The sequence below is a fragment of the Clytia hemisphaerica genome, unplaced genomic scaffold, assembly GCF_902728285.1.
Source record: "Clytia hemisphaerica strain Z4C2 unplaced genomic scaffold, Clytia hemisphaerica genome assembly, whole genome shotgun sequence".
Classification (NCBI taxonomy): Eukaryota; Metazoa; Cnidaria; class Hydrozoa; order Leptothecata; family Clytiidae; genus Clytia; species Clytia hemisphaerica.
Window position 1 is genome coordinate 578,612 of NW_027103968.1, and position 14,688 is coordinate 593,299.

General features: G+C 35.1%; 1 protein-coding gene across 1 annotated transcript; it reads left to right on the plus strand.

Annotated features, from left to right (window-relative positions):
- Positions 1-1,118: 1,118 nt before the first annotated feature.
- LOC136810546 (uncharacterized) lies at positions 1,119-9,239 on the plus strand. Its single transcript, XM_067067110.1, has 14 exons — positions 1,119-1,243; positions 1,419-1,701; positions 1,947-2,247; positions 2,496-2,689; positions 3,224-3,440; positions 3,646-3,785; positions 4,063-4,255; positions 4,586-4,785; positions 5,125-5,524; positions 5,737-5,978; positions 6,241-6,425; positions 6,598-6,713; positions 6,917-7,101; positions 8,964-9,239. Exons 1-14 carry the CDS (start codon positions 1,221-1,223, stop codon positions 9,237-9,239), a joined length of 2,955 nt encoding a protein of 984 aa, XP_066923211.1. The 5' UTR covers positions 1,119-1,220.
- Positions 9,240-14,688: the final 5,449 nt, after the last annotated feature.

A 14,688-nucleotide genomic window follows, 5' to 3' on the forward strand; every position in this document is an offset into this window, starting at 1 on the left:
CCAAACCTGTCATTTGCTGTTTTAATTGATTTAGTTAGCACTTTAGTTGTTTGACCTTTTGTCAGCCACCATTCATGCTATGTTACTCGTGTTTTTTTTAGTGCCTTCTATCATGGAAAACAGGAGTTGAATCACAGATATCTAAGCCCGAAGGGCTAGATATGCAACTTTAAGCTTTCTCCAGCAAAAAAAAGTGAAGCAAAAATTTGACTTTTTAAATTTCGTGCCGATGGATAGGATCTAGCATTTTAATTGTTTTCGGAGCGCGAGATCAAAAAACGTAGCCGGCAAACGCTATTTCACATCTCTCAAACCGGTGAAATTGCATATTTTAGTCACGTGACTCTGGTAGGAAATCCTTCCAAAGATGAGCTTCACTTTTTGATAAAAGCCGCAAATCTAGCCCTTCGGGCTTTACAGATATCTGTGAGTTGAATGTGTCGGTAATTGGTCGTTAAAGTCTTTTGATTTCTTTTATGTATCAAAAGAAATTCTAAGCTCGCCCGATGAAATAAGTCTTTAGTAGAACTCAAGATTGCTCTGGACATTCTTACTACCATAGTATTGAAGATATTAGCCTTCTAATATACGAAAATTAAATAAAACTTCGTCCGCGAAACAAGTTTATGTTCAATTTCGTTATCCGTTAAATTTTGTTTTGAAAAGATAATATTTTCTCAAGCCAGAAAATGAAAAGTTTTTTATTAAGCACACATGATTTCAGACTCAATTTGTAGACATAAAGTCACTGGAGAATTTTGGAGGAAAGTATCAAGCAATAGAGTCCAGATATATGAGTTTATGAGCATGCATACATCGTAACTTTTTTAATCGTAGGGCGAGCTTGGTTACAATAGCATACATCTTATGTTTCTTTATACCTCCATGCTTCTATATATACACGTAAGTTTTTTTCTCATTGTTATTCCCAAGGGAATTCAGAACGCTAAAAGAAAAGAATATTTTACCATCACCAAGGGAATAATCATTGAATTCTTAAATCAATTGAGAAAAAGCTGGTGTTTAATAACATAATCCCTTGAGAATAGAAGAATTCCCTTCAGGCTCAGATGATTGTAGAAATTGATTCAACCAAACGGTATAAAAGAGGCATCAAATCATTTTACAGATCATCTCCTCCTTGTCATAAGCAAGAGAAGAGAGCTTTCGTACATCTTGGAAAAATCCTTTTCATAACTTCTTTCAATCTCTTTGAAGAAATGGCTCAATCAATTCCATCAAAGTAAGTACAAAATGTTTGATTTTCAGAACAAAATTTTTTAAAGCATATGACTTTGTTTGGTTTTCAAATTTAGTTAAGGATGCTTCAGTCTGCTCTGTTTCTTTTCTTCTTGCTCATGTTTTTTATTTGTGAAAACCACATTTTAGTAAATTCCGAACTTTCTTAACTTTTACAGTCCTGCTGGAGACAAATACGACCACCAATGGGAAGCTTTAGCTGGATGGTTTCTTGGACCACGTGCTGAAAACCGAAACATCTTCAATGATTTGATGTTGAAAGCCTTGAATTGGCATGAAGATCGACGTGAGGAGTTCTTTCCAGCCGATCCTTCTTATTTCACGGAGGAGATCAAAAATTCCGAAGCTGCCCAACACGAGTATAAAGATATGGAAAAACAAATGAAAGAAATGCATCGAGAATTGAACAAATCCATTCCTTTCTTCAGCACCAGATATCAGGTATGTTCTAATAATTATAAAAGTCCCCTCTTTCCAGGCAAAGCTTCCGAAACTTTGAAGATGTAATCTCGAAATGACTTCTCGTGAACGATTCGTTAATTGTTATGTCCTGCTGGAATGTTAACCAATGACGATTGAAAGCATGTCCATCCTCCGTTTTTAATATTTGAATTTTGTTCCCTTAAACTAAATGCATGTTAGGACGGGGACTGATTTAAATTTATGATTACATTACATACTTTCAGGGTCATATGACATGGGACGTGACAATGCCTTCGTTCTTGGGATACGTTTCCGGATTGCTTTGGAATCAAAACAACGTTGATTCAACTGCTTCACCAGTCACTACTAAGTTTGAAGTGGAAGTTGGTCAACAACTTTGCAAATTGATGCGATTTGACGACACCAAAGTCACACCATGGGGTCATTTGACAGGTTGTGGATCAGTCGCTAATATTGAATCGATGTGGGCTGCAAGAAACACCAAATTACATCCATTGGCTTTGAAAGATTCTTGTGCTGACCCTGATTTCCCCGAGTTAATTGGTATGTTATTTAAAATGAGCGTTTTTCTAATTCAACAGATGAGGCTAAAATACCTGCTTTGGGACAAGACATTTTACATAGGATATTTCGCATATTTGGAACAGTAGATTTCAATTTGGTGCTAGTTCATCGCCGTTACGTTTCGGATTGCCATGTGTTTATAAATAGTTGTCAATTTTATGTTGATAGTGCTATATTTTAAGCATTCCCCAAACTAAGGTTAATAGAATTTTAATCTTAATTTCCAGACGGTTTGGAGTGCAAAGTGTTTGTCCCTGGTCAACAAAAAGAAAAGACTTTGAAAGAATGCACCGAATGGGAATTATTAAATTTGAGAATTGATGATATTTGTTCTTTGACTGATGACGTCATCAAACGCATCGAAGAGATAAATCCAGATTTTAAAATTGACGTCAAAGCAACGATCGACAAATCTTTGGAGGTAAAAATTTGTACTTTGAATTTGGTGAAGGCTTCTTCGTAAAAGCGAAGCATGTATCTTTCGTCTTTACGAAGAAGCCACGACCTTTGAATTTCAACCCTTGATTTGATTATCATTACTTTTAAAAGGAGACCAAGTTATACACCCCTGTCTCACAGCCCCGGTGGAACATTTATCCTTAGTGAGGATAAAAATTTCTATTGAAATCCCAACAGGGGATAAAAAATCTATTGTTCAAAGGTTAAAAAAATCCAGTGGGGATGGCTTTGGATGGTAATTTTCAAATATTTAATTTCTAGTGGGTGAAGTATAAGTTAATTTCCCAGTGAGGCTAAAATTCCAGGGTATTTTTCTATCGGGACAAAATTTTTGCCAAATTTTCCAGTAGAGCTAAGGTCCTAGCGGGTGTGCGACACAGGGGTGTAGTTCCGAGATGGGTTTTTCTCTTTGTTTGTTTGAAAAACTCTGTCTTTTCCATTTCCATGATCTTATCTTCGGAAAATTTGGTAAGCCAACCTTCACTTTTTCATTCAGAAAAATTCACCAGTGCAACTTGGCTTACCAGAATTTTACCGACGACACAAGATAGGTGAACCAAGCATCAAAGATGCAACAGTGAGAACATATCCAAGAGTCTTTTCACCAGGAACAAACCATTATTCATGGCCCAAAGCATCCACCATTCTTGGTATCGGTGATTCTAATAACATTCACATTCAAGTTGACAGCAAAGCTCGTCAAGATATTGAAAGTAAGTTCATTTATCTTTCTGTAAGACGAAGCTTCTTTTTCGCAGTCGGTAAAAAATCATAAAAAGGACCTGGTGACTATTTAAATCAGCTCAGTCTGTAAGGCATTGATACTCTAACGCAGTCAAAATACCACAAAGTCTCTCTGGAGAATCTTCTAAAGTTTTACCTGACACGATTCTTCAAAGTTTATCTTCTCACCAACAGCTCTGGAGAAGGAATTGGATTATGCATTGGAACACCAGATTGCAGTGTTCATGGTAGTGGCAGTGATTGGTTCAACAGAAGAAAGTGCTGTGGATGATATCGCAAGAATCTTGACTCTCAAACCAAAATATGAAGCGAAGGTATAAATCGAGTGTTTCGATTCTCCCATGTTAAAATAGTGAAAAACATCTGCCTATCCGGATTCGGTATATTGCAACCAACGAGCCTGAATGGAGTGAAATTGAGTTGTCCTTCATTTTAAGTATCTCTACACTTTTTGCACAATAATTCAACGGTACAACGCTCAATTTCGTATTAAACTGTCATCTTTTCTAGCCTGTGACCTTTTTTAATTCATCTCAAATGTTTTTCAATCATTTTTTTCCGAATTTGACATCTATAAACTGATTTTTCCAGGGTTTGACATTTTCGGTGCACGCAGATGCAGCATGGGGTGGATATTTGAATTGTATGACCCACGAAACTGGTGACAAGGAAAGCAACGTTTATTCCAATTGTCTTCCAACAAAAGCTCATGATTTCGTTCCTGCTATTCCACTTTCTGATTTCGTCAAGAAACAATATGTCAGTTTGCAGTACGCTGATACAGGTGAGAAACGTTATTGATCGAATTTCACATTGTTTGGACTCTCAGAAGATAGAACCTAATCTGACGGGAATGCTCTAGTACTTTTCTTTATAAGTAATTTAGTTTTTTTCTAACGGAAGCACCCGAAAAAGTTTGGATTTTATCCTGGTCTGTTACTAAAAATGGAAACACAGTGGTCAACATTAAGATTTTTTAATTTTTCTATTTCCTAAAGAAATTTTAACGTCATCTTGACTAACGCATATTAAGAATTGACGAAATTGGTGCTTTACAGAAAATACGTATGGAGTTTTGATTCCTTGATTTTAAAAATTACCTCTTTAATCTCAGTGACCATCGATCCACACAAGTCTGGATTTTGTCCTTACCCTGCCGGTGCTCTTCTCTATCGAAATGGAACAATGAAAGGTTTCATCACACTTGCTGCACCAGAAGTTTTCCATAGTCCTGATGATTTGAATGTTGGAATTTATGGTTTAGAAGGATCGAAACCTGGAGCTGCAGCTTGTGGCGTTCTCTTGTCTCACCGGGTAAGGTCGAAAATCGGTAATTAGGCTAGACTTTCAATTCGTACATAGGGTTAGGCTTATTGTACTATTCTGAGAAATTTGAAGGTAACTCAATAATGGGGGGGACTAACGTATAGTCCTGATTTTTAATAAGGAGTACGACTTAAAGAAACAAGCACTCTCCGTCAATTATTTTGAACCCATTTCAGATCTGCCTGGCTTTTTATTTCCTCTCATTGGACTCCTTAAGGACTAACTGAATATCAAAGTTATCTGGCATTTACAGGTAGAAATGGCGATATAGCTATTTAAAGATAAAAAGATGATGAACAGTTTTTCACTTATTGCTCTCTTTACTAGGTCATCGGATTGGATCAAAACGGTTACGGTCGAATTCTTGGTCAATGTCAACTTGGTGCCAAACTGTTCTACTGCATGTGGGAAACAGTCGCCAGAGATGACGATCCTTTCATCTGTTGTAACTTCATTCCACTGGATTTGAAAGAATTAAAAGAAAAAGGATTCGCATTCAAAACGCAACAAGATGTCCATGACTACATCAAAAAACATATCATTGATAAACCAAATGAACAACTTGTCAAGAATGTCCACAAAGAAATTGATTTCTTAGGAATCGTTGGTCCTGACGCCTTGATTAATTCGTTCACCGTTAACTGTAAGGATCAAAGCACTGGCAAAGGTCAACAAAATATCGAGTTAGTCAACGATTTGCAAAATCTCGTCTTCAACGAATTGACTTGTAAGTGTTTCAAATCGACTTAAATTTTTTTCCATCTTGAAGAATCTGAACGTCTGAATTCGTCCTTTAATTTTTACAATTTTCACTAATAAGGCTTTTTTCGAAAGTAAAATGCTGGGATTTCTCCAAGCATATGGAGAACGAGTCAGAGTTGTAATACTTTGGAAGATAATCAACATGTTACTCAAGTTTTATCCACTGTTTCTTTTAAGCGAGTGTTGGTGAGGACACAAAACGAGTCAAAATGTTCTTGACAACTTCCAAACTGGAATACGCAAATTATGGAAAATCCGTCCAACAATTGAAGGAGAGATTGAATTTACCGACAGAAAATACCCATGATGCACTTGGATTCTTGAGAAACACTTGTATGGAACCATATCAAGCAAGCGAAGCTTATGTGGAAGTTCTTGGTGATTTATTCAGAAAGACTGTCCTCACTTGCATCGGTGCTGTAAGTATCAGATAATTAACCCTTACAAATATGTGAATTATCAAGCCGATTCCTTTAAACAGAAATTATTGAATATTCATGACGAGAATAATTTGAAAGCTTTTGAAAAATAAAACCTAATACTATTCTCGTGACATGATATTTTATAGAATTTTACTTAAAACCATACCATTCTCTTGATTTCGATCCAAAGATTACTAAACAATTTAATATGAAAAATGACTCGCAATGGCTGAAAATTAAAACATGTATTCTCTTTAAGCTTGACACATTATACGGAGAAGAATACGGAGATGCTTTGGATTATCACACGTTCACTGTTGTCAACAATCTTCGAAAAGACGGAAAAATCTTCTTGGATTTCGTCCCCACATTCACCAAGAAACAATCGCAATATCAAGCCGTCTTCAGAGTGAAAATCCTCCCGGAAGATCAAACAACATTCAGGTGGGTCGGAGTATATTTTCGATAACGTTTACAATGTACCCGTTTTCATTGTTAGTTCAGCTGCTACAGTCTTCAAATCTTTGAAACTCTGTTCCATTATACTGGGTTTACTTCCGACCTGAAACTTCTAGAACGTAAGAAACTAAAGATATTTGTCTAATTTAATTTGCAGGGAGATTCAATCGAAAGCATCCGAACCACTCTTCATGCGAACAACTGAGAAAGTCAACCTTTTCCATTTCGTCAAAAATAATTTGGATGCAACAAGAACCATGGCTCTTTACCAAGGTAAATATCAAAGGAAAATCGAATCATTATCAATCCGCATACTTACTAAAGCTCGATACCAATTTATTTTTTCTTGAAACAGCAAAGGCACGTTTGAATCAGAATTTCCAATCTTGTTTTACAATCTATCAACATTGTTTATCCTTGCTACTTTGAAACTGAATTTGACTGTTCTGCGATGAAATCTGAACTTTATCATTCAGGAGCTAAGACCTCGAACACATGTTTGGCAAGCATTCGATTTCACATTGACGAAGTTTGGAGAATGGAACGTTTCGAAGCACCACAATATGCAGAATACAACAAACTTCAAAAATATTTCTTATACGGAGATGAAGAAGAAGCCTTCATGTCGCATGTCATCACCAAACAACCTGATTTTTATCAGGTAAGACCAGTGAACTGTTATCAGATAGAATAACATCTTACTTTGGCTGCGTCATCGTCTATTCAGATTCCTTTTGTTAAAAGTGATTATTGGTCGTAAAAACATTTTCTCAAAATCTGAAGCATGGATAAAGATCTCTTTATAAGGGTATATTTTCACTAAAGTCTGTCTCGAAATAATTTGCAGCTGGAGAAAAAAATGGCTGTAACTTTTGATAGAATTCGAATCAAGTTGCGGTTTTGTGCTCGTTAAAAAGATATTCGTGAGTGGAATATTATCAAGTAAAAAAATTGAGAAAAAAAAAGGAAAATGAAAATGAAAAATGAAGAAGAAAAAAATCAACTTCTTGTAGAAATGTGGTATGATTATCATTTTCACAGGAGTGACTCTTCAATCTTAGATCATCATCACTGTGAAAAAATTTTTCAAAAATATTCATTTAATCAAAAGATATCAAACAAAGTTTATTGCTGGTTGATCGAAAAAAGGTAGTTTTTTTCGTTTTTTTTTGTCGTTTTTTACTACTTTATAGAGTCAACCAGCAATAAATTTTGTTTGATATCTTTTGAATGAATATTTTTGAGACATTTTTTGACAGTGATAATGATCTAAGATTGAAGAATCACTCCTGTGAAAATGATAATTATACCACATTTCTACAAGAAGTTGATTTTTTTCTTCTTCATTTTTCATTTTCATTTTCCTTTTTTTTCTCAATTTTTTTACTTGATAATATTCCACTCACGAATATCTTTTTAACGAGCACAAAACCGCAACTTGATTCGAATTCTATCAAAAGTTACAGCCATTTTTTTCTCCAGCTGCAAATTATTTCGAGACAGACTTTACATTTTGTCTCAGTTCAGAAAGATTTCATTTTAAAAAATGTTTGAAATAGCATACCGTCGCGATTCTAAAAATAGACATTGATTTTTTAGTTTGACTGAAATTCAATCCCATCACCCTTTGCGTTTATTACGCTTGCACGCAAATTACACTCAATTACAAAGAACAAGTAATAACTTTCATGACTTTTGAATTAAGACGAAAAGGATTGTGGGATTGAATTTCGGTCAAATGAGAGAAGCAATAATCATGACGTTTGCACGACGAAGCGCTATTCAAAAATCTATTTCAGCTTACAATCTGAAATTTAGGAGTTGAAATTCAGTGCTTTCATCAATTTTTCACTTCGTCAAAAACTATAATCTGAATTCCAATCTACATGGAAGGAATGACTAATTTAGGTGAGAACTTGACAGCTAGATTTCTTTCCTAAGACGTGCGTTTTCAAATAGTTTTCACCACTGATGAATCTATGAAAGTAACTGATTTCGAATACATAATTTTTATTTTTACTGATTGGACCGATGTGCCCTAAATTCCCATTTGAAAATAATCAAATTATGTTCATAAATTTTCGAGAATTCAAAAGAATCTGATCAAGCATTTGAAAATATGTAATTAATATACTTTAACAACAAAGAAATGAAATTATTATTACACGCGTATAATAGAATTCCCATTGCAGCTAAGGGACCCCTTACAGACATGCTTCATTTTGATGAAAAAAGCTTGTATTTATTCTATCTGATGATAGTTCTATCGTAAGACATACATGTTTATATCTCGTGTCTGTCGTCTGTCGTCCAACTTCAACAACAACAACGAATCTTTCATTGGGATAAACGATCAAAATTCATCAAGTCTCCTCCCGTGATTCTTTCGTGGACAGATGGCAAAAGTCATCTGATTTTTCTTCCGAAAGTCACCAAGAATTGTTCAGAATTAATCCTTGCATGAAGATTGGTTTTTGAGTCATCTTTCATAGTAATAAACAGGCTTTTAATTTTTCTCTGCAGGTCGTACGTCTTGGTAAATTGCCACATTCAGTGGAACCTCAATTATTGAAACTTGGTCTGATGGTTGAAATGTCAGCTATTCCTGGAACTCCATTGACAGTAGATGGTAAAATCATCGACCCTCTTCAAACGACTCGATATGGTGGTAACTACAGAGGTCGGCAATTCGCAGAATGCACAACTTCACTTTTGGTTGGTGGTGAGAATTGCAAAGTGTATTTCGATTCTGAATATTTGAACACACCTGTCACTGGAACTGATTGCTCATTGGTTTGAATCAACTGACTTATATATGTTCGTAAATCCGCAATAATCAAATCATGTTAAATATGATATTTATTTTCTGTTATGTTAATGAATTTCAATATTTTTGTAAAAATAATATAGTTACAATCAAATTAATAATTCCAAGTAAATTTAAACTGCAATTCAAACACACTGTTAAGTTTTTTCTTCACCAAATTTCCATGTGACAGTTACATTCACCCCTTTGGTTGTATACTACACCTTTTCGACCATAGCCGCCAATTGCTGCGGGCATTTTTTGTCCACTTTATCCCACTAAAACCCTCCCAGTTCCGCACCTTATAGACAATAGAAAAATGTGTCAAAAAAGGATTGGATCGAGTTTAGGAGAATAGTTAAATAATTAAGTGCCACGCACCTGACCGCGCGACTACGGTCGAAATGGTGCATTATTCCACGATTATTCTGTTCTTTTAATTATCCGTACGATATTTTTTACCAACCCTCTTAAAAACAGAACCATTAAACTTATTCTAGGATAAGTCACGGACTTTCTATCTCAATAAATGACATTTCAAAAATAACTGGTTTTCTTTTTTGCCAAGACTTGTACCTTGTCCTTATCAATATAATATTAACTATTATCAAAACTTACAATTGATTGAAAAGATAAAATGACAAGTGCACGAGTGCGGTAAAATAAAGCCTAAGATATACGAGGACGAGGTTGATAAAACATCTACTCACCACTGTTTTTCAGCAATTATCGCTGCCCGCTTAAAAAGACGTTGATGGGAGTGACATTACCCTTACTATGTACTACCATGCTACTTCCTCGGGCTTCATTACTTTGTTCGTGTATGTTTGGGTTTTTCATATTTTTCCTGACTCCTGACTTGTACTATACTCGTTTAATAAATATTATGTCGTTCCCTGCGTATTTATTATCAGCTTTCTTATACTTATACTTATTGAAAATGCTAATTAACATTCTCCAGTGACCATCAGTTACCTTATAATTGGGAGAAAAGGCTCTAAAAATAATATTCAAAATTCGAATCTCTCCGTAATTCGAACAAATAAGGTTCCAAATAATTAATAACAAATAATTCTTCGACCTTTTTATTGGCCTTTATTCCTGTCTTTGCGACAAGATTTTGGGTTTATTCTTTGCCACGGCATGACGTCACAATTGGGGAAAACATAACACTTACTAAAGTCTATTCACGATAAGTGTGCACTCTTTTTTTCATTTACCTATAACTTTTGAAGGAATTCTTCAATCTTTATAAATTTGGTATCATTGGAAAGATATTAGTGAGTGGAACAATTTGAAATAAAAAAATTTTTAAAAAAATTCTAAAAATGAAGATGAAAATGAAGAAGAAAAAAATGAAGATCTTGTAGAAGAGTGCCATAACTTTCATTTTCACTGGAGAGATTCTTTGATTTTAGGAGATAATCACTGTGAAGAAATTTTATTAAAATATTTATTCAATATAAAGTTATGATACAAAGTTCATAAGTGATTGACCCCAAAAAACAGCAAAAAACTGCAGAAAACAGCGTTTTTAGACTTCAATCAGCTTATAACTTTGTTTGATATCTTTTGACTGAATGATTATTTTAGAGAATTTTTTTCACAGTGATGACGTTCGATGATTAAGGATTCACTTCAGTGAAAATTATAGTTATAGCACTTTTCTACAAGATCTTCATTTTTTTCTTCTTCATTTTCATCTTCATTTTTAGAATTTTTTTAAATATTTTTTTATTTCAAATTGTTCCACTCATAAATATCTCTTCAATGATACCAAATTTATAAAGATTGAAGAATTCCTTCAATAGTTATAGGTAAATGAAAAAAGAGTGCACACTTATCGTGAATAGACTTTAAAGACAATTATGTGTAATCATTAAACAAAATCTTTTAGTGAATTAATTGAACCATAGTGTTTGTTTTCTCCCCTTTATTAAATCTAATTTAAATTAAAACTAAATTAAATCTTCTTGGTTGAAAAGCATCATCACATGAATGACTATTTCCGTGGCAAAGAATCCGCCTTTTTGCGACTCTTGTTTCTGGGAAATTCCCGAATAACTTTTTTTGATAAGTCAGCAATATTTCAGATGACGAAAAGGTAAAAATGGTAGAAAAAGTAGTGAGTGGTCGGAAAATAAAATTTCTTCTACTAATCTAAAAATGTGTTCACCTTTCCATGTCCATGGTTGTCAGTTGTGTTTTGATATTTGATGTCCATGGTAAGTGATGATGTTGACTACTGGAGTTGAGGCGAACATTACTAATGATAGGCCATTCTCCTCCAGAATTTGTCTGTAACAGGGGGACAAACGACACAGCATAGGATTTCTATAAGTACAAAATAAAATGAGTAAGAAGAAGAAGGGCAAAAGTTTTCACCAAAATTCAAAATTTCCAAGGTAGGGTGCGCATTTGCGCATATTTCACCAAAATGAACTTCAATGCATTATTACTTACCTTTAAAAGCCTTTATATCGTTCAAATATTTTCAATCTTTTTTTATAAACCAATCCAGAAATTATCATCACACCGCAATAATGATGCGATGGTCAGGGGCGGAAACAAATAAAAAATAATAAAAAAAACTGCATCTAATTCTCTTTTCTTTCCAAAGATATTGATGTTTTTTGACATCAAGGCTAAAACACTTAGTGCTAACTAGCCTGGGAATCCAAGCTCATAATCTTAGAAAAAACAAAAAATACCTCACCTCACATCACCACAAAGTTCTAAAATTATAGAGCTTGGTGCAGGTAGATTAGTCTGACACAGAATGTTATAAACAGTCTGTGTGTGAACCCTTGTTGACAGACTTGCTGAACTTTCGAAACCCAGGCAAACACACACATAATTAACTTACCATAAAAACTCTTTCAAAAGGCTCTAAGGGGAGCCGTCCATATTCATTTGACAACGCAAAACGTCAAATTGACGTTATGAGGGGGTGGGGGGTTTCAAAAGTTAGGTTTGACGTTATAAGAAATCAAAGGTATACCTTTTTGTGAAAATCGCGGATATTTGTAACCACAAACCACACTATTATACCGTGAGATTGGGTAACTTGCATCAGTGGAGGCTAACATGCATAGCCCTCAAATGAAAAACCTGGCTGGTCATTAAAATACAACTACGCAGCTCCGCTCGCAGCTCTACTCTACCATTTTTGTTTTGATTTAATTTTGTATTTTAATGACCAGCCAGGTCTTTCATTTGAGGGCTATGCATGTTAGGCCAAAAAAAAAAGTAGTTTTGTTTCCGGAAATGCGGGTGACGAAAAAAAATCTCACCCGGGCGGCCGGAAAATATTTTTTTTTTTCAATTTTCCTAGAAAAACTCTAATTGACGTGTACGAAAAAATAATCCAGGTTCGATGTCTCTTTACTTGAAAAAACGAAATTTTAAGAAGAAGCTGTACTCTAAGGTAATTCTATTCACAACAACATAAAACAGGAAAGTAGAAAACATTTGTGACAGAAGATTTTCTTTTTCAAAACACAAGTGACATACGTAAATCTTTGAATACAATCGTTAAATGGATCGTAAAATCGTAAAATGGAAAATAAACTCTTTATAAATCTTTGAATACAATCGTTAAATGGATCGTAAAATCGTAAAATGGAAAATAAACTCTTTATAAATCTTTTTTATTGCGACGAGCTCGCTGTTTTTTTCTGCGATTGCACAAAAAAAAAAGTTTTTTTCTATTTGCGGCCGGGTGAGATATATTTTTTTCCAAAAAAAAGTTCACCCGGCCGATTTCCGGAAACAAGACTACTTTTTTTTTTGGCCTTAGCCTCCACTGATGCAAGTTACCCAATCTCACGGTACTTTATAAGCTTTCGAAAACATATTCTTGTATGAAGTACATGAAAATTTGCTGCTTGCATAATCCCATTGGTTCGCGCTATGATATCATTACATCATATTTTCATTGCTTGCGCGATCGAGCGAACCACATCGCACGTATCGTATCAGAGGTCAAGTTTTCAAAGAGAAAATATTAAAAAAAAACTTTGTCTTCACAGCTCGAATTTATTCGCGCTGTGATACTCACGGTAATCGCACAAGTGGGCAAAAAAGGTGGTACGCTTAAAGCACGACACGGACCTAGAGCCAAGTGGAGCTTTTAAAAATTTCTTTTTAAATAAAGGTCATTAGTTAAAAGAACACATACACGTACGGGTACAACCAAGTACAGACTTTTGCGACGAAACGGGAAAACTTTGATGAAAAATGGCTACAACTTTTGGTATACATCAGTACATCGCTTGACGTTATCTGTGGGGGTTGGGGGGGTTCAGAGGATAACGTCAATTTGACGTTTTGCGTTGTCAAATGAATATGGACGGGTCCCCTAAAAGACTTACAAAACTACTAAAAACTACATCCAAACATCAGCCACGTGTATTTAGACTTCCAGCCAACAGCCATTTTGTTTTGAAATGAATCTATGTTTTCATTTTCATTTGTTTTCTTTTTTTCTGCAGAGTCAGCTTTTTCCATAAATTATGCGCGCGCATCGAAATTATCAAAATGCGCGCGAAAGTACTGCTAAGTAATACGCCGAAAGCTGGCCAATCAGGCCGAACCTGCATTGCAGGGAAAAATCTCCTTGCAGGCGAGTTACCTGCACCAAGCGTTAAACAAGCAGCAAAAATATCATAAACTAGACTGTGGAAAAAGTTTGATGCTTGGATTCCCAGGCTAAGTGCTAACTTACGGCACTGGAAAATTCTTGGCCCACATTACATGGCACGTGCGTTTGTGGTTTGGGGAGGACCCTGCCAATGCGCCGGACTGTCCGGTGGCAAAAAGTATCCTTTCGCTATCCGGTGCTGCATACAGGAAATTTTGGACGCCGGACATTTATATGAAACAAAAAATTAAAGAAACAAAGGACGCACCTGACTGGTCATGTCCGGTGTTTTGATTGTCCGGTGGTAAAAAAATTCTCATTTTATACTGGACTTTCGCGTGTCCGGTGTTCGTTAAGTCCGGTGCGTCGGCAGGGTCCTTGGTTTGGGAACGAGAATGTGAACTACCGATGTCTAAATTTTTCAATATATCTTCAGAACTAACAAACTTTTTGGAATTCTTCGAAAAGGTCCAAGTTCCTGAATAGTTTTACTATGTTCTGTGAAAAAATCATAACCATCAGTGAAATACTCGTTCATCTATCAGTTAGTCACACTAGGAAGTCTAGCTTTCTCAAAAAACAACATCAGTCATTTACAGGATGTATTTGCAACAACAAGGATGAGAGTTACCTGAATCTAGTTCGCAAGACAATTAATTAGACTTAAAAGTTTGAAACAAAATAAAACGTGCCGCAGCCAAAATCAACCAACCAAAATTTGTCATTCAATTCCCGAAACAGCGCTTCAATTTTTAAGGTCTAGTTTATACGCTAAAGTAAAAACAATTCCGCACATGTAA